The 19,445-nt window shown below is 37.7% G+C and overlaps 1 protein-coding gene across 7 annotated transcripts in view; it reads left to right on the top strand.

Moving 5' to 3' along the window:
• The window catches only part of DMXL1 (Dmx like 1), a 110,760-nt gene extending 91,543 nt beyond the window's left edge, over positions 1-19,217 (top strand). For 5 of the 7 annotated variants that reach the window (XM_089491853.1, XM_089491835.1, XM_089491866.1 and 2 more), the window contains 10 exons: positions 634-752; positions 1,260-1,401; positions 4,075-4,125; positions 4,367-4,427; positions 6,527-6,654; positions 10,039-10,131; positions 10,740-10,831; positions 11,634-11,686; positions 16,641-16,858; positions 17,582-19,217. In XM_089491853.1, the coding sequence (XP_089347979.1) occupies positions 634-752; positions 1,260-1,401; positions 4,075-4,125; positions 4,367-4,427; positions 6,527-6,654; positions 10,039-10,131; positions 10,740-10,831; positions 11,634-11,686; positions 16,641-16,858; positions 17,582-17,806 (1,182 nt within the window). In that variant the 3' untranslated portion in view covers positions 17,807-19,217. The remainder of the gene's footprint in view (positions 1-633; positions 753-1,259; positions 1,402-4,074; positions 4,126-4,366; positions 4,428-6,526; positions 6,655-10,038; positions 10,132-10,739; positions 10,832-11,633; positions 11,687-16,640; positions 16,859-17,581) is intronic. The other 2 variants (XM_089491860.1, XM_089491844.1) reach the window with 1 other exon arrangement.
• The last annotated feature ends 228 nt before the right edge of the window (positions 19,218-19,445 follow it).

The raw sequence follows: 19,445 nt of genomic DNA, 5'->3' as shown, positions 1-19,445 counted from the left end.
CTTTCAGTAATCAAGAAATGGGCAAAGTGCTACCTGTGCAAAGTATGTGGCCTCTGTGGGATTTTCTGTGCCCTGCAGGCTTGCTTGGGCCCCCTGAAAGCCCTTGCATCCCCCTTCCCAATTTTCTTAGCTCCCCCCCCATTTCCCCCCCTCTTGGAGGCTTCAAAGAACAAAGATTTACCTTTAAATACCTTCAAACCCTGATAATGTCATGGCAAACACAGAGTTCTTAACCAGAAGTGTTTTGCATAAGCAATGTTTGGGCATAAATGGAGCTGTGCAGACCACTGTGGGTGCACAGGGGTGAAAATTCCCACCACAGTTGCCCACCTCAGTAGTTTCTGTAATCTTCAAAACACTTTTGACCCCCTGCTGCATAGTGGGCATGTTCTGCTTTTAGATCCTGGCTAATTTTGTCTGGCTGGTTATAGAAACAGCAAAATAATTCAAGCCGCACAGACAAACTACCATATGGAACTGTGTCCAAGCAGATTCATGAAACATGTGATCACACACACACAGAGGACACACCTTTGTCTCATCAAAGAAGAGGTAGCATTAAAACTGAATGATGTTTAAACAGTATTATTTCTGCCCTCAGCATATTTTCTCTTCCACAATTGTGTCTCGTAGGCCAATAGAAATTGTATTGCAATAGCTTCAAGTCATGATATTCAAGAACTAGATGTTTCTGGAATTCTAGCTACACAGTTCTACACTTGGGTTGATGATGATGAAGTGGAAACTAAAGGGTATCAATTTAATTTTATTTTTTGCCTATATCACTTAACAGTGACTCATATATTATAATTACACACTATAATTTTCTTAATATGACTGTTTTTAAAGCCTGCTTAAAATATTGACTCATGAATGGTATCACATCCGTCTCATCACCTCAGACAGGCTCCTCCCCACTGTTCTCTTCAGCTTCTAGACTACCCCTTCTTCCCAGCTTACAGTCATTCCTGAACTGATTTGCTGTGTATTGAGATTGATTTGTGTTATGAAAGGGAGTTGGGCTTCCCTATCCTGGTAGCTTGTCTGTTCATTCCAAGGAATGTTATGTCTTGGCCAAGCCAACTGAGTGATTATGCAGTCACTGGAGACTTTAGTGTCTTAAGTTGTGAGAACCAAACAAATCTATTCTGTGGGACCTGGTAGAGGCAGCTGGCTGAGCAATTGCTGTGCCTTTAATGGGGAAAAACTTCTATCTGATAAGGTACTGTTGATTCTCATGATAACATTTTACTTTGTAGAGCTGATGACTTCTTAGTTATACATGCTCGTGATGATTTAGGAAACATTCAAGGAACCACACCTTATACTCACAGCAATCCTGGCACTCCAATCAACATGCCTTGGCTTGGTAGTACTCAGACTGGCAGAGGTGCGGCTGTGGTGAGTTAGTTATTACATAATAATCTTTTAACTATATAATTTTAATGCTGAAATTTTAGTATTAGTGCATGAAATGCACTTCCAAATAAAGATGTATACATTTGATATGTAGGAATATGTAAGACATTTTCGGCATTCCTTTTCATGTTGAATCTGCAGTATTTCTCTTTAGTGGAGAAGATTGATTAAAAAAAAACTAAAAAAAATAGGAACAGTACAGTAAGCATGATGTACTTGTCAAAATAATCCTAGTTCACAGCAGAAACTTGACTACTAAATTCTGTCCAGTCACTGCATTGCACTATTTTATTTGTTTCATTTCCCCCCACAAAAATCTCCTTTAGTATAAGAATTATAAAGTTAGCTGGTCCTAACATGTACATACTAATTATTATGATCTAATCAACTATTTAAAGATGATTATTTAAAATAGCTGATGGTACAGATTTAGATATCCTTCATTTCAGGTTTACTAGTAGCTCTGTGATTTATAATGGTAAAATGGCAAGACACAGGTGGGTCACCTTGTGTTCCTTCCTACGTAGCAGATGTGAACATTTAGTTCTGGTTTTACAATTTTACAAATTGACACAAATTCCTTACTTTTTTCTGTAAGTTGAGCTTTACTGGTTTCTAAGTCTTGGCCTTAAGCAAGTACTTTTGTATGTCTGAGAACATTACCAGCTCTGGTTCTCTATCATGGCAGTACATTGGTGAGGAAAGCTGTACCTAATAGAATACAGGAGCCTCGTCTGTCTTATACAGTGCTACCTCGGGTTACGAAATTAATTCGTTCCGCGGCGCCGTTCGTAACCCGATACATTTCGTAACCCGAAAAGGCTTTCCGTTAGCGCTGGAAAGCCGCTAGCCGCGCTTTGGATTTGAATTTCGCGCCGAAACGCGCCGAAATGAATTTCGTAACCCGAAAAATCTTTCGTTACCCGGAACAGTTTTTTCCAATCTAACTTTTTCGTACCCCGGAAATTTCGTAACGCGATCAATTCGTATCCCGGGGTACCACTGTACTTTATAGGGCTTTCTGAGCATAGTCTTCTGGCTTCCAGTGTTTTGTTCCTTGTAATGTTGTTACTTTTTTGTATGTGGCTGTGAATGAAGATGTAGAGTAATTAAAACTTCAGCAAAGCTTCATTTATCACCTAGCTAAGAACATATCCATCACCTTTAAACAAAATTGCTCTTAAAATGTACTAGGGTAGATGGAAACCCATCTTGCAACATCCACCACAGATCTGACATCCTGTGTTTGTTTTGCATTTAGTTTTGCTTGGCAGGCAGGAATGAAACAGCTGTGACTTTTCACAGCTTAGGCTTAACATTGACATATGTTGCACAGTACTTTTGGCCAAAAAAGACAGACCTGCCTTTTAAGATGCTTGTCCATAGGGTTCTTTCATTTTTCCAGCTCTTACACTTCTTCAGCTTGCTTTTATGAATGAATGAATGAAATTTTATTTCTAGACCGCTATTCCTTGCAGATCACAGCGGTTTACAAAAACACCATCAAAACCAATACATAGCCCAACAATACAAAAACCCACCCATACCATTTAAAAACAATACAAGGGAGGGCTTGTCTTCTTCAGGCAGGCAGTTGGAGCCAGCCTGCCTCTCTTCCCCCAAGATGGTGGCTGAAGGGAGGGCTTTTGTTCTTCAGGCAGGCAGTTGGAGCCAGCCTGCCTCTCTCCCCCCAAGATGGTGGCTGTCCTGCTTCTTGCCACCACTCTGGCTCCTGTCTAGAACTTTTTATTGCCTACCACACTCTTTGTATCTGCAACTACTACTACTACTACTACTATGCAGCTTGCTCTGCCTACGCCGATTTTATTTCACATAGCTTACTATAATCCTTACAGCTGCACAATAGGTCAACATTATACCTGCAGAGCAGAAGGGGATAAGCAGAACAGGCTGAAAGAGTGCCTTGCTTAAAATCAGCTACTGTGTGTATTTGGCAGTTTTATTTTTGGGTATGTGTTAGATCATGTTTACCTTTGCAGAAGGAGTCCCCAAAATAACAGTAAGATAATAAACTCTATCCAGTTATGTTCCTCTGCTCATGGAAGACTCTTAAGAATAACTTGCAAGAATTGCCCCTCTTCCTCTTTTTGCTGAAGTCTTCTCTATTTTCCTCTTGTATTCCAGATAAATAATTCTGTGATAACAAGTCCTGGCAGTGGTAATTAAGACTCCCATGGATGCTGAATACAGTAGTAGTCTTAGAACTGGTATCCTGTTTAATAGCAAATTACTGTCTATTACAGAGGAGCTATCGTGAAGTAATTATATTATGGCAGTCCATGTTTGCCTTTTCAATTTTCTGAACTCCTGTTGCTGAGACAAAAAAAAATTCCAATGAGCAATATTATAATACCTTTTTTAAATAAAGGGATTATTTTACTGAAAATGCACACTCTGTAAACATAATTCATGGGTTTATTAGTGCCCTAGCATTTGCTGCAATGTGTACTCTTTATCCAAGGACTAGTTTAATCATTTCCCAACTAATGTAAATATTTCACACTAAATTTGCTGTGATTGATTAAATGCAAAGCCTAATTTCCTCATTCCTACTTAATTTTTGTAAAAGTCTGTTTACCTCTCTCTTACATTCTTCTGCTTCTGCCTCTGTCTTACTTACCTTACACTATACAGGAATATACCAATAATTTTAATGGAATCAGAAAAGAATTGGCACGAAAAGAGGTAAGACTGCAGTCTAGAGTGTCTCTGTTGGGAAATATAGACACATGGAAAAGCTTCTACACACCTGGGTTGAGCTCTGTTGATATTAAATGTGAGCTAAAGTTTTTAGCTTTCAGTGACTTCCATCTATATTGCTTTCCAAAATTCATGAAAATTATGGTAGCACATTATATTACTAAGTACTCATGAGTAAATTTTTGACTGGTTTTATAGCTTTCCTGTTTATTTTCATATTTAACAGATGATCAAAAAAGCTATCAACAATGTCCGAAGAATGGCTTCCCATCCGACTCTTCCTTACTGTACGTTTTATACCTCTGGGCCATGTGAATGTTGGTTTACAGTTCCATTATTGTACTTTAATCAATAAGAAGTTTGAAGAAATCATAGCAAAGAAAACCAGCTGTTATCAAATAAGATGAAGGCAGAGATGGGTTTGGTTGTGCTGATGACATTTAAAAGAAAAAAGTCTTAATTCAGTCATATGCTTCAATACTAAGTTCGTTTTAGTCCCAAATTTCATTTTATGGACACAGTTTTTAAACACTTGTATACACTATGGGGTTGATGTAGACTGGATGGCAAATTATGTTGTTGAACTGCAGCTCCTATAAGCTTCTAGGCATATGGCTAGTGTAGAGATACTGGGAGTTACAGCCCAACCCCCCTCCCCCCCAAAAAAACCCCATTAAAACTTGGAGGACCCATGCCTGATGTATACAATCTCAGGTATAGAAAATATGTACATTGAAAAACAGACTGAGTACATGCCCTCATTATTCATCCAGTGCATTATATACATATACACAATCCTGTGAGTTTTCCATTTCAAAGGATTCATAGAACTGTAGTACCATGGGACTATAATACATACAGTACTACACTGAAGACAGCTCTCATAATAGAGAATGCATAAGTAACCCAGAAGGCCCTTTCTCCAGTACCATTTGCTATAAGTCAGATAGAAAGGGCACTCAGAGGAGGCTTCCAGAGATGATAATGGTGTAGTGGAGAGGCAACTTTATTTTAGAAAAGACATTCCAGGTAACCAGAGTCCCCCAAGGTGGGGGTCATGCTTTTTCCTTAGGCAACTTAATTACAAGATGTTAGGAAGCAGATTCTAAAATATTTTAATTTGAACTGATGGTGGCTCTGTAAACATTTGACACTGTGGATCATAAGTTTGAAAGCAATTTCTCCATACCATCCTTCTGAACATTTAATCAGTGTTGTTGGGACTAATTGTGCCACCTATTTCAAACAAGATCTCTGAATTATAGTCTATGACTTTTCTGAAAGTCTTATTGTTATATGGTATAATATCTGAACTAATCTAGTTACAGGAGTTGCCTAATTGGATTCAACTCCTGGATTTTCCAGGTAATGTTCTAGAATAGGGTGGACAATCTTCTGAACGTGCCTCTTCCTGGATTATAGATGGCTGTGCCCAGCATTCCCTGTATCCCTAATATCCCTTTTTAAAAAGTACAACTGTAAAAAAAACCCTCTTGTGCTTCTAAGAGATATTGGAAGCATTTTCACCCAAACCTCTTTTAGGGATTTTGGGGCGGGGGGTAGGTTGGTGGGAAGGCACAATTGCTGCCCCACAGTTCCTAGAATATGCACAGGAAAGTTTAATTTTTTTCAAAAAATGGGAATGCTTGGGGTGTTTGAAGGCTGTCATTTGTCCAATCCTGTTCTAGGTTAACCACCCCATTTAAATGTAAATTATTTTGAAATGTTACAGTTGGCCGTGCATAGTGTTTTACGCAACATGTTGTTTTAACACATTCTTTATTTGTTTTGTTTTTTAAAATGATTTAACTAGTGCTAAATGGTTTTGATCATTTAATCATGTTTTAACTGTTATATTTTGTTTATCTGTTGTAAGTTACCTTGGGTCCTGAACTGGGGAAAAATCAGAATACAGTCCTGTCTCTGTTCTTGTGGTTCGGAAACCATGTCCCTCGCTTATGCGTGAGGGACAAATGGAGGGCGAAATAATGGGGTGCGTGCCCAAGGTGCGCGACTGCGCTCCTGCAGCTGCGCACCTAGTTATATAATTCCACTAGTGCAGGTCCCATTACACAATGGTTCTGCATTTCCAAAGTTAGTACAAACACTGTGGAAAACAGTTGCATTAACAAGAATGTTCAAGGAGTCATGCAAAAGGCTATGGAATGCTATTGTGCAACTGTTTTTCACAAAGGTGTTATTCAGTACAACTGTGCTACTGTTTTGTTTTATTTGTTTGTTTTTTATTCTATAAACCATAATTTGGATTTAGGCCTGTACTTTATGGTTGTATCAACTACAACTTGGAGTCATTAAAAAAAAATCTTTAGATACACCAATAGATAAAAGGTGCTGACATGCTGTGGTTTTTTTTTTCCTATTGAAGATTTGACAGGTGCTCAAGATGGCAGTGTGAGAATGTTTGAGTGGGGTCATTCTCAGCAAATTACATGTTTTCGATCTGGTGGGAATTCCAGGATTACACGGATGAGATTCAATTATCAAGGCAACAAGGTAGTGTCTCTTGTGTCTCTTGCAGATATAAAAGGGATGTTACGTTTCTACTTTTTACCTAACTGAAGTTGTGACAAATATTTACAAACATAGGGCCCGTACAGACAGGCCAAAATAAAGCAGCTTCGGGTGACTTTGGAGGTATGCTGTTTAAATAATGCATGCATCCTAAGAGGCCAGAAGCCACACCAAAGCTGCACTCCCACTGGATACATGCATCATTTAAACAGCTTACCTCCAAAGTCACCCAAAGCAGCTTTATTTTGGCCTGTCTGTACGGGCCCATAAGAATGTTAAAAGAATCCCTTTCCCCTCCCTGTTTCATTTTTGCATTTTCCTAGTTTTCCCATATTCACTCAGTATGTGGCTTGCTCAGAATCAGTTAACATTCCTTGAGAGACTAAAGCAAAGACTGTGCTACATGGCTACATGCAGCATGACACTTCCTTTTGCTTCTGTGATCACAGATATAAAAAGATACTATGGTATAATACATGGGCTAAGAAAGATGATATAGTTTCTCAATAAAGCAGATATGAATAAAGGCCCCTGCTACATTAGACTTTAGTCTGAGTCCTGTCATTAGGAACTAACATCTGTCACATGAAGGTATACAGATGCATTTATTGTAGAAGATGCCACCTAATCTTAGCTGCTCTGTACCATAGCACAGAACTAGGCCTTTAAAAGTCAACATTTATAATGCTGTGATATATATACAGAGTACTTTACTTCTTTTTAAAAGTTTGAGTTTTTCAAGAAAAAAGTACAGTATGTGTTGTATCAGTTATCTGTGAAATTCAAAACTGAAAATTCAGTAGACATTTCTGAAAACCGGTGTTTGAGGTATTGCTTGGCTCTGTGGAGCCTACCAAGCCGTTCAGCATTTACATAAAACTGCTCAGTTTTGCCACGCATTGTCATTAGCACATACGACATTCAGTTGCCTTTCTGCTATTTATCTCAAGAAGGTGGGTATTTGTCCTTGGTACTGAAGTGGATGAAAGACAATTTAGATAGAACAGAAGCCCTGTTGACGGGTGATTCCTTGTTCTGACTAGATAGGAGGGCAGTCTCTTATTAATTGGGCTACACTTCACCTGAAGGAGAAAGTGCACAGATTGGCGGTACCCATGAAGCCATCACCATACTCATGTAGCCATTACAATGTCATGAAGGCCACCTGAAACTCTTGTGTGAGAGTGCCTTCTACCAACTTGGAATAGTAGCTGAAGTACAACTCTATTTGGAAGGCTATAATCTGGCACCAATGGACTATGTCCTGGCAACTTCTAGATTACAGTAGAGTCTCGATTATCCGACATAAACGAGCCGGCTGATAGTCAGATAACCGAAAATGTCGGATAATCCAGAGGATCCAAGAAATTGCCCCCAATGACAGTGTGCACACACCCATGCCACCATTGGGGACAAAAGTCCCTCCCTCACTCCCTCGTTCCCTCCCCATCTCGTTCCCTCCCTCCTTCCCTGCTTACCTCCTGAGTCCTGCTTCCTCCATGGCGGCTTCTGCCCCGGCTTGGCTGTTGGGGGGGGCAGAGTCTGCCGGGGCTGGGAGGGGGCTGAAGTTCCAATATACAAAGAAGAGGACTGGGCGCTTGGTCTGGGCCTCTTTTCGGCGGCTTGGTTTTCCTCAGCCCGAAGGGAGTCCGCGGACTCCCTTCGGGCTGAAGAAAACCCAGCCGCCGTGCCATTATCCAACGTCCCATGCTTCTTCGTGAGCTCACCACATGTGTGCTCACGAAGAAGCATGGGATGTTGGATAAGCCGGAACATTGGATGACCGAAGGATGGATAATCGATACTCTACTGTACTTTAATTCAGTGCAAACCAGTGTGCCAGTGTAATGTGCATTCGGCTACATTTGAAAATGGTTTGGAAGCGCAGCTAATGCTCTGAGAAAAGCTGCAATGCATGCATGGTGTTTTCTGTGGTAGTTTTACCTAAGAATGTTTGCGTGGCACTTCCATTGTCATTTATCTGTTCGTAGGCAAGGGTATATGTATTTTCCCAGTAATCTGAATATCGGGTATGGTCTGATGGTTGTGACTTGTGATGTTCTTTATGCACTGAGTGTGTTGGTGCAACATTTTTGTTATATTTGCATAATATGGATGGCTACTTTGTTACCATGTTGTTGTTGAATTATTTATTATTTCTATTATTGTGTACATATAGTATTACAGTATTTTAATGGTTGTATTATACAGTGTGCTCTTCCCTTACATGGGGGATCTCTCCCCCCCACACATAAGGGGAAAAAATCAAGTTTTTTCATAGATGCTTGAGACACTGACACTTTTGCTTTATCATGGTTCAGTGTATACAAACTTTGTTTCATGCACAAAATTATTAAAACTATTATGTATAAAAGTACCTTTAGACTATATTTATAATGTATATAGAAAACATAAATAAATTTCATATTTAGACTTGGGTACCATCTCCAAGGTATCTTATTGTGTGTGTGTGTGTGTACACACACACACACATATGCAAATACAGGTATTCCAAAATCCAAAAACACACATACACACACAAAAACAACCCAGAATTAAAAACACTTCTGGTCCCCAAGCATTTTGGATAAGGGATATTCAACTTGTATTATGATATAATGATTTATATTGATTTTGCCTCCTTTATGCTGAAAGCCAGTTTTTCTTTTTCCTTTGTAAGATACTTTGAAATTACTTTTTACAGTGAAAAGTGACAAAAACATTGAAATAAAGAAGGTTTATGTTCTGCTTGTGGCTTTCCATGAGGCATTTTGCTAGCTGCTATGCAAACAGAATACTGGGCCAGTAAGGCCTTCAGCATGGTTTGTACTCTTAAATTCCCTTCAGTGTTGGAAAGAGGTCAATATTGAGACCCTCTGAGAGCCTTTGTGGCAGAAGAGCAGGGTATAAATACTCTAAATATGTATTTATTTATTTAAAAGAAAATACACACACAATGCTGATCCTGATAGGGAGGTGAGGGAGGACTCTATTGCTGTTGTCAATTCTATTTGTAATTGGGGTATATGATATTTATTTATTTAGAATGTGTGTCTACTGCTTCTGTAGCAGGTCTAGTAAACAGTTGCTTTCTGGATAACTCCATCCTGGCCAGTTACACTGTTTTTCAGCATCTGGAGTTGTACTACCAGATGACCCAGAGTTGTACTACCAGGACATGTACATGATCTATAGCAGCTTTTAATATATAGGCATGAATTTAAAAAGGCAAACCTTTGGAAGGGGATATACAAGTTAAAGCTTAAATATGAATAAGCCAGATAGTAAAAGTACTAATATATTTTGAGAGGTTTGTATATGCACTTACATTTTTATTTCAAATTAAATATGTATTTAAATTTTCAGTTTGGAATTGTTGATGGGGATGGATATATAAGTCTATATCAAACAAACTGGAAAAGTTGCCTACATAATGGAACCACACCCAAGCCATACCTGGTGAGCCAGTTCTTTTTTTTAAAAAAGAATAAAACTTGTTTTCCTTTTATTTTACCTGCACCATGACACTCATGTGTATTTTAATTTTTATAAGCCACTCATATTATCAATTGTGTATGGTTTCTTTCAATACCTCACACAATATTTATAGTTTTGTAAACCTCTGCTGGTGTTATGAAATATTTGGGGAAAATGGCAAAATAAGGCAGTTAGAAGTCTTGCATTTATCCTCAGTAGGAAAATAAGGAACTCCAAATAAAGTTCCAGTTGAGGGAGCATTAGGATTATGCTTTTGCATATGGTTAAAACCCATGTCAAATTGCAAATTATGTCTAAAACTGAAGGAGCTTTCAGAAGGTGCTTTTCACTGCCATTCAATGAATAGCAATTTTCATTGCATGGTTTTCATTGCTATTCAGTGAAAAGAGATAAACAGTAATTTGAACCAACTCTTTTGAGTCCTGGAACTCTTGGAACTGAAATTTGTATAAAATACCTTCTGTGTTGTAACTGATAAAATAGGATCTCTAATGCAAATGACTGTGTAAAATAAAATCCTATATTAATCTTACACCCTTTTCTTACTCAATGTCTGTTCCAATTTTCAGACTTGGCAGTGCCATAACAAAACAGCCAGTGATTTTGTTTTCATCAGTTCTTCATCTTTGATAGCCACAGCTGGGCAGTCTACTGACAACAGGTACTAAAATTTGTACTAAGTGCATAATGGAAAACCTGGAATAAATGAAAAGTTACTTGTTGGGCTGCATGCATCAGTGCATTTGTGCAAACAGTAAATGCATATCTACCTTCTGCCTGCCAAGTGATAAGGCAAGATGTGTTTGGTTGGTTGACATCTACATTTTGGAATTTTGATGTTTTCCCAAAAACTTCTTCTGAAGAAACTTTAGTTAATACTAAATTGTTAGTTATGTAAAGGCAGTTTTACTCTTACAGAAATCATTATGATGTGTGTAGCTCGTTATGGTAACTGTAGCTCATGTTGCAAAGGTGGAAATTTGCTGTTGCTCATGGTTTGAGCAGAGAAAGGGATTCAGTGCATTCAGTATTGCTTGTTACATTTTCTGTGGTTTGACACTGTGCAGTAGCACATCTGTTTTTTGTGGATTTATTAAGTACTGGTAAGTGGTATGTTGTGGATAAGCATGGCATAGAGAGAGGAAGATTAATGGGTGCTGGTTGGCTGAAGAGAGAAATATTCACGAGAATATTTCAAAAAGATGAAAACTGAGCTTGTAAACTGCACTGAGAAAGATGGGTCAGTAGTTTCAAATGGTGTAGAGGACTGAAGTCATCCCTCTAGGCTTAGGATCTGTGTTCCACAAAGCTGTCTTATTAAATAAGCAAAAAAAAAATTAATTACATCATTCCAGTTAATCATAATTGAACTGGTAGATCCATAGTTTGGATGAAAGTTAATTATTATAAGTATATCAAGTTAGTAAAAATAAAGTTTGTTATTGTCATCTTTCTTTTTATAGAAATATCTGTCTATGGGATACTCTGGTTGCACCAACAAGTAGCTTAGTGCACAGTAAGTATAAAAGTATATATAAATGTATATATTTGTGTTTGTTTTTTTTAAAAAAATATAACTATAGAATTTACCATGTCCACTTTTTTCCAAATAGTGAGGGTTTGCACATGGTTTATCAATCTTATGTAAAATAGACTTAGTATAATTATATTAACTTTACTTCTTTTAGCTGATCAGGATGGTTTATTCAACATGCAAACAAGACAGCAAAACTGGCAAATACATTGTTAAAACCTGTTCAAGAGATTGTAGGACAAGGTCTTTTGGAAGAATTTTCATGAAACTGAATAAAATACACTGATTTATTCTCAGTTTTGCACTGAGATTGTGGACCTCACACCAAGTCATCCTTCTCCACTACAGCCTTCTTCCCAAAAATCTGCTCTGGAGGGTTTCCCAGACCTACAAAGTAGGTGTTAAAAGCATGTGAGGAGCTGCTTTACCTTACCCTCAGCTCCACGGGTGAAAGCCATTCTATCATAAAAACACATTTGCATTCAGGCATTTGAATACATTTTTCTGGTTTTGCTGATTTAAGAAGTGATTGCCCATATGGATGGGTTGTAACTCAAATACAAAAGCCATCTGCACAGAGATAGAAACTATTGCATCCTGTAACTGATTTTTCATAAACACTTCATTTTGTGCACAGAAGAAAACTTCTTTTACAATCCCCTATGTGAAATAAGTTGATTAAAACAAGAAGTAAATGCAAAGGGGGTATAAAATGTGGTAGTTATAAAGATGAGATGTGATTCATACTAGATGTGGGAAAAGAAAGAATGAAGAGAGTCCCTTGTGGAAGTTATCTTCATAGCTAACAAATCATCCAGTTGTGTGTATTTTGACAAGCCTGTTTCACTGATGTAATGGTAACCAGAGAAAGCCAGTGAGAAAATAAATTTGAAAGATTTATTGAATCACAAATCATAAAAACATACAGATTGAGCAATGGGTCTATCTCTGAACACAGTGTGTAAATGGAAACATAAATTGGAGGGGCTGCAATAAAAACAAAAAGGCAAGTTTGGATTTAAATTGGATAAAAAGTTAAATTCTATACCAGGGTGTGGTTGTTTTTTATCCATTGGCATAACTAAATCTTTCTGCCTTCTGATTAGCTCTTCTTTCGCCTCAGTTGCGAAATAACTGGTGTTTTTCTGAATGAGTGAAAGAGATGTTGGGGCAGAAATCATAAGGGGGTTGACATAACCTTAGATTTTCCAGGGTTCGGGGGAATGTTCCAGGTCTGTCTGTGGACTAGCTAGTTACAAGGACTAAAAAATTTTTTATCCCTTCTAATACAGTGGACCATTGTTATACACTGGGGTTTGGTTCCAAGATCCCCCATGTATAACAAAATCCGTGTATGCTCAAGTCCCATTAAATATAATGACATGGCAAAATGATGTCCCTTATAAAAATGGAAAATCAAGGTTTGATATTTGAAATTTATACTTTTTTTGAACATTTTCAAACCATGTATGCTTGAATCCGTGTATAAAAAATCTGTGTATAAGAAGAGCCGACTGTACTGTTGTTCCATGATTAGAACACATTTTGTCAGCATAACTTTCTCTTGCTGCAGCTGTGTAGCTAGAACATGTTCTGAATGGGTAGGAGGAGCAATCCACAAACCCTCTTGGGTTTTCCACAGATGGGCAGGTAGGAGTCCAAAATCCCTCTCCCTTTTTTGTCAGTTTTTTGTTTCCTGCCGTGCCAGCTGCTTGTTCTTTTTCTCCTTTGGTTAATTGACACCAGATTTATCCCATTCATTATTAGAAATGGGGGCAAGTCTGAAAAAGAAAAGAGTAGTGGAGAGGAGACAAACAAAGGGGATACACCAACAAGATTGGTGAAAAGTAAACAGTTTCTCCTCAGTCTCATGAAATGATTGATCACACATAGAGAGTCAGTAAGGGAGTAAACAGTAAACAGAAAAGCAAACAGCCTTCTCTCCTATTGTATTTGAAGTTGTTAGTGGAGAATACTCAGCAGCCATTACAGCCAGTTCATATCCAGTTTTCCCATAATATCGCAGCAGCATCTGATGTGCATGGGTGTCCAAATGATAATAAGAGAAGCTATAAGTAAAGAAATTCTTTGAAACCACGGAAAGAATTATAGCTTAAAATTATGAATCAGGTAACCAGCACAGCTGCACTGAATTATCAAATGATGACATACTTGATGCAAATGAATTTTAAAAGCATGATTCCTGCACACAAGTTATTTCTAATGAATTCTAATATGGCAATAGATGCTAATTCTGATTTTACCAAAATTCAAAAATCAGTTCAATCATCTATTGTTAAAAATGAAAATGTGCAAGAAAGGGTAGTTCTTAAGGACAGAGCAAATATGTCATCAAGAATAGAGCTAGTAAGAAAATTAGTGTTACTAAAAAGAATAATGCAAAGGCTTCCATTTACTCTAAAGAAGATGAAATGGAAGAGGGAAGAAATGTTTAAAGAAGTCAAATCATTCCAGTAAGGAGTCTAGTTCTGATTCTGAGAGGATGGAAAGGAAATGCAGCCTTCTGACAATACTAATGAGAATGAGGATTCTTCTGTGAGCAGCCTTGGGTCCCTTCTGGGAGAAAAATGGCATACAAAATAAATAAATAAATAAATAAATATCCCAATTAAGGAAAAGAAAATGAATCTGAAAGGCTGTTTTCTGCAGAGGAATTTAGGAGTCTGATAAGGAGAGTAGTTCAGGCATTAGGTTTACCCAATAGTCAGGGTAGTACACAAGATGGTAAAAAGAAGGAAATGCTGATTTGAAGATAGCTTCAGTCTCAAAGAGATCATGGATTCTGTCGAAGTTCCATTTCCTGATATGTTTAAAGTAGTAGTAGAATTACAGTAGATTGGTAGGTTTCAGTCAGACACTGTAACAGCTGGGAGCAGGGAAATGGCCAAATGTCATCTGGACATGGTATTAGAGATATTACAAGTGTATGGGTTTGCAGTAAATTATGAGGACAGTCATTTGAATTTAAACTACATTATTGACTCACTTTAGGGGCCTTCATTTACACAAAGAGTGGTTACCTGTTTTTAATTCACGAAAGGAGAGTAAAAAAAAAGAACTGCAGAGGTTAATGAGGATTGAATCTGCAGACGTGATATATTTAACAAGAATTCAAAGTCTTCTGATTTCAACCATACAATGGATCCCATGTGATCAATGGAATTTGGACAGCAGGAATTTGAACAAAGGGATTTCGTTTGTAGTTCAGCTAAATATGACAGTGACCATGGGTGCAAGTCTTAGGGGTTAAGGGGCTCTGTCATGGTTAAGCAATTAAAGGTGTGGGGATTGAAGTGAGACCTGAGACACAATATAAATTAGTTAGAGTGGAAGGCATTGCGATTAGCACTTCTGGGGTTTTCCACCATTACAAAGGCACACATGTTCAAATCTGCACAGACAATTTAACAGTGAAGTTGGATATTTGCGACCAAGGAGGAATTTAATTAGTACCCTTTATGAAGGAATCCAGCAAGATTCTTCAATGGGCTGAGTAGTCGCTGAAGTCTTTGACAGCAGTATATTTGAAGGGTTCCCTAAATGTGTAAGCAGATTATTTGAGCAGGCAGACAATTAATCAAGGAGAGTGGTCTTTAAATCATGAAGTGGTTCAGTTATTAGGCAGTTACTTTGGGCTATTCCAGGTCGATTTATTCACATCTGGACAGAATTACAAAATAAACAGTTTTTTTAAAAAATAGATGGCAGAAAAGGTGCAGAGCAGCATTCTGCACTGTCAGTGCAGTACAAGGTATTCTTTATGTCTTTGCACACAGAGGATGTTGGCAAAAATTACATTGGAGCAAGCAGTGGTGGTGGTTATTGCTCTGCATTGGCCTTGTCACCCATGGTTTACAGCTTTCCTTCAGTTGTCCATCAGGGAGCCTTCACAGTTGCTTCAAAGGCCAGATTTGATTCATCAAGGGCTGCTACTTCACCATGATGTGAACTGGTTAAAGCTAAGTACATGGACATTGAAAGGCGGATCCTAAGTCTGCAAGATTATTCAGATAAGATGATGGATACAATATTAGCATCCAGACAGGTGTCAGAGGCATATATAACATGACCTGTAAAGCTTTTAAAGATTGGTGTTTAATTTGTGGTGTTACGTTGGATAATATCCAAGTTTGTGCTATGTTTGCCTTTCTACAAGACCAAATATAGTGAAGAGACTTTCCACCCTAAGACCTTGAGTTATAGAATATCAAAACAGACAACTGCATGACTCTTAAGGTCTGTATCCTTTTGTGTAATGATTACACATGGGTGCTAAGACGAAAGCATGTGTGGACTCATTTCACTTGCTGCATGACAACAAACACAATATACTGGAAGAGGTTTGCATGCTGCTAGTTAGAAAGACCCTTCAACATTTATAAGACATTATAAAACTGACACATACAGATCTGCACAAGCAACTTCTGGTCACATGGTGCTACAGTCGGTTAGATATATTAACTGCAGCCACTTCCATCCCGGATGTTGGGGCTTGGTTAATTCCCAAGAGTGTGTGGATTACTCCTTCTACCTATGCAGGAGTGATAAGTTGGTACATTCCATGAATATTCATTCTTGAATAGGAGGAGAGGCAATCCATCCCCACCCAATGGGTGGCTGCAGTTAAAAGACAGAGAGAGTAGTTCAGTTTAGGTTTCAGCTAAGTATGTTCGGAACGTGAATAGTTGGTTTCTAGGCAAGGCTTTATAATTAAACTGACAAAGAAGAGAGGGGTGTCAGTGGTTGTAACTGAAAAGAATTTGAGACTCCTGCTTGGCTAGATGGTGTGTGGGGAAAATCTGAGAGTGCATGGATTGCTTCTCCTCCTATCCAAGAATGAGAAAAGTAAGACAGGCCTGCTTGTGAACCAAGTAAACAATTAATAATATAGAATTGTATGTATTCATTATTTCAGCTTTTACCTGCCATGATACTGGAGCAACTGTCTTAGCATATGCCCCCAAACATCAGCTGTTAATATCAGGTGGCAGAAAAGGCTATACCTGTTTAATAGATCTTCGCCAAAAACAGCAACGGCAGTTTTTTCAAAGTCATGATTCACCAGTTAAAGCAATTGCAGTGGATCCTATAGAAGAATATTTTGTTACAGGATCTGCAGAAGGAAATATAAAGGTAACAGATTAATAATTCAATTTTATTATATTTTTGTATTAGGTTAAATTTCTTCTTTTGTGTGGCTTTTACTATACATGTGGGTGTAATGACTCTAGCCTTCTAGAGCTGAGTAGCTTTTAGTGAGAATCCTACTCCTAGGGTACTAGCAGTGTGCATGCTCAGACACCAAAGCTGATTATACAAGGAGGTATCTGCTCTGTGTACGATCATACATCATAAGATGGTATCACTGGTTCCACAAAGCTACTCCTCACAGTTCTGCAGTCTGCCACAAAGGAAAAATAAGGCAGGATCCTGAAAGTTGGGTGCAGGTTGTTCACTGGAAGAAGCACAATAAGATGTAAGCAAATAATTCAAACATGGGCCTGATGTGTGTAGATGCCATACAATGGGGTCATGGCCCTATGAGAGACTCAGGCAATGATGACAGTTGTGATGAAGTTTCAGGTTGAGAAAAATCATAGCCAGAATGCAGGTGACGTGGTGTTTAGCAATCATCAGTTTGCTCTAAAACATTGGTACCTGCTTTTCTTTATACACTGAAGATAGGTTTTATTAAAAACCACACAATGAGGCAAAATAAACTACAGTAGCCAAAGAATAATGAAAAAATGACTAATGATTTTCATGAACTCATTTTAATATTAAAAAACAGTGTTGCCTTTGCTTCTTCAGGAAAAACAAACCAAAACAACTCACTGATTTTATCTATGATTTCAGGTATGGAGCCTGTCCAACTTCAGTCTTCTTCATACTTTCATAAATGAACATTCCCGGCAGTCCATTTTCAGAAATCTTGGGACAGGCGTCATGCAGATTGAGACAGGACCAGCAAATCACATATTTTCATGTGGAGCTGATGGGACAGTAAAGATGAGAATCTTGCCTGACCGATTTAACTCTTTCAGTGACATTTTAAAAACTGATGTGAAACTCATGTTGTAAAGTGGTGCCATATACTGGAAAATATTTTACAGGTGGCTATCAGATGTAAAAGAAAGCTGATGACTGTACAGTCTCACCACAATAACATTTTATATTGTTTATATTTATTTCTTGGAACTTTAGTCCTTGATGCACTGATGCCTTAAAGATGATTAAGTTCCTTCTGATTTTGCCTAAAAACAATCTTACACAAGTCAGTAAATATTTATAATATGTATATTTCTGAAGTGTTATGTGCTTTTCATTTGTGATATGAACTCATGCTATGTATGTAAAGCATGGTCTTTTTCATTTCTTCTCTAAAGACCATTCCATGAGGAAGCCTTATGATGTCACCTCTCCCTCCCTCCAGCCTGATAAAGAGAACTGCTTGTTGCCAAATTTCTTTCTAGCTAGCTATAAATATGTGTGCTTTTTGTAAGTTAAGACTCACCTTAAGCAGATATTCATGGTACTCTAGGACTTGCTATAGGAAAACAGTCTAACGGGTGAACCATCATTCATACCTGATTCGTAGGATCTAACTTGATCATGGTTGCAATTTGAACTGTTTACAGAGTGAAAATCTGATGGATAGATCTTGTCTTAGAACTTTCCATGCCTGTATGGCTGCTATCTGGATAGCAGTCTTTTCTTTAAACCAAGATATAAACAGAATATATATTTTTAACTGAGCCCTGTTTAAAAAATATGCAAATAATTGTGTGATTAATACCCTCATAAAACTGTTTTAAGATTATATTTAAAATTTAATACATAAAGCATTGCAGCCAGTGTAATATATTATAAGAATATGGTGCATAGAATACTTAAGAATATTGAATAAGAATTCATTTGTAAAATTCTGTTGACTAAATCCAATGGTCATTCCGCTGGCGGAACTGCTTCTGTCAATGGAACTGAGAAGTATTGAGTTCTACTCTTTTCCCAGCGGCCTTCCGACCATATGACCTCAAAATCTGCCTGGGGTCATAGTGAGACATGTGCTTCAGGTGATGCAGAAGGCTATGGAGGCGAGGAGGCAGAAGAGGATTTCCACAAGCACACTGTTGGATTTCAATCCTATTTCTTTAAAGGATCTGTAAAATAACAGAAAGTTCACAAATACTACTGCTTACTCTTTCCAGTGAATATGTTTTGATTCAGTCCAAAGATACTGGTTTCTTCCGGCACTCAGATAAACTTTTAGCTTTGTAATTTTACCTTTCTGAAGCAAGCAAATTTAGAAAAATGTTCCAAAAGAAGATTAATATTCTAATGTATGAAATATACTATAGATTTATAATGGAAAAAAATCAACGTATATTGAAATAAGAATGTAAAGTTTCTTTTTGCCAAAATGTATAAAGGGTATACAGTAAGTATTTTGACCAATACATAAACATAATAATAATAAAATTTATTTGTGTTTCCCCGCCTCTCCCAGTGGATCGAAGCGGGGTTACAGGCTTTAGCATTTTCTATGTGCTAAAACAGTCTGTGGAATTTAACTATTTTGAGTTACTTGTTTACTTTAGAAGGGTAGAAAGCTTGAAAATACATACACTAGATAAGAGACCTGGTTACTCAAATACAAATGATATACTTTTTGCTAAAATATTTTGTGAAATACCATCAATACAATTTCATGTAAACCAAA

The sequence above is a fragment of the Sceloporus occidentalis genome, unplaced genomic scaffold, assembly GCF_023333645.1.
Source record: "Sceloporus occidentalis isolate IW3139 unplaced genomic scaffold, rSceOcc1.0.p SCAF_1, whole genome shotgun sequence".
NCBI lineage: Eukaryota > Metazoa > Chordata > Lepidosauria > Squamata > Phrynosomatidae > Sceloporus > Sceloporus occidentalis.
Note: the sequence above shows the minus strand (reverse complement) of the source record. Positions and strands in the feature narration are given on the sequence as shown.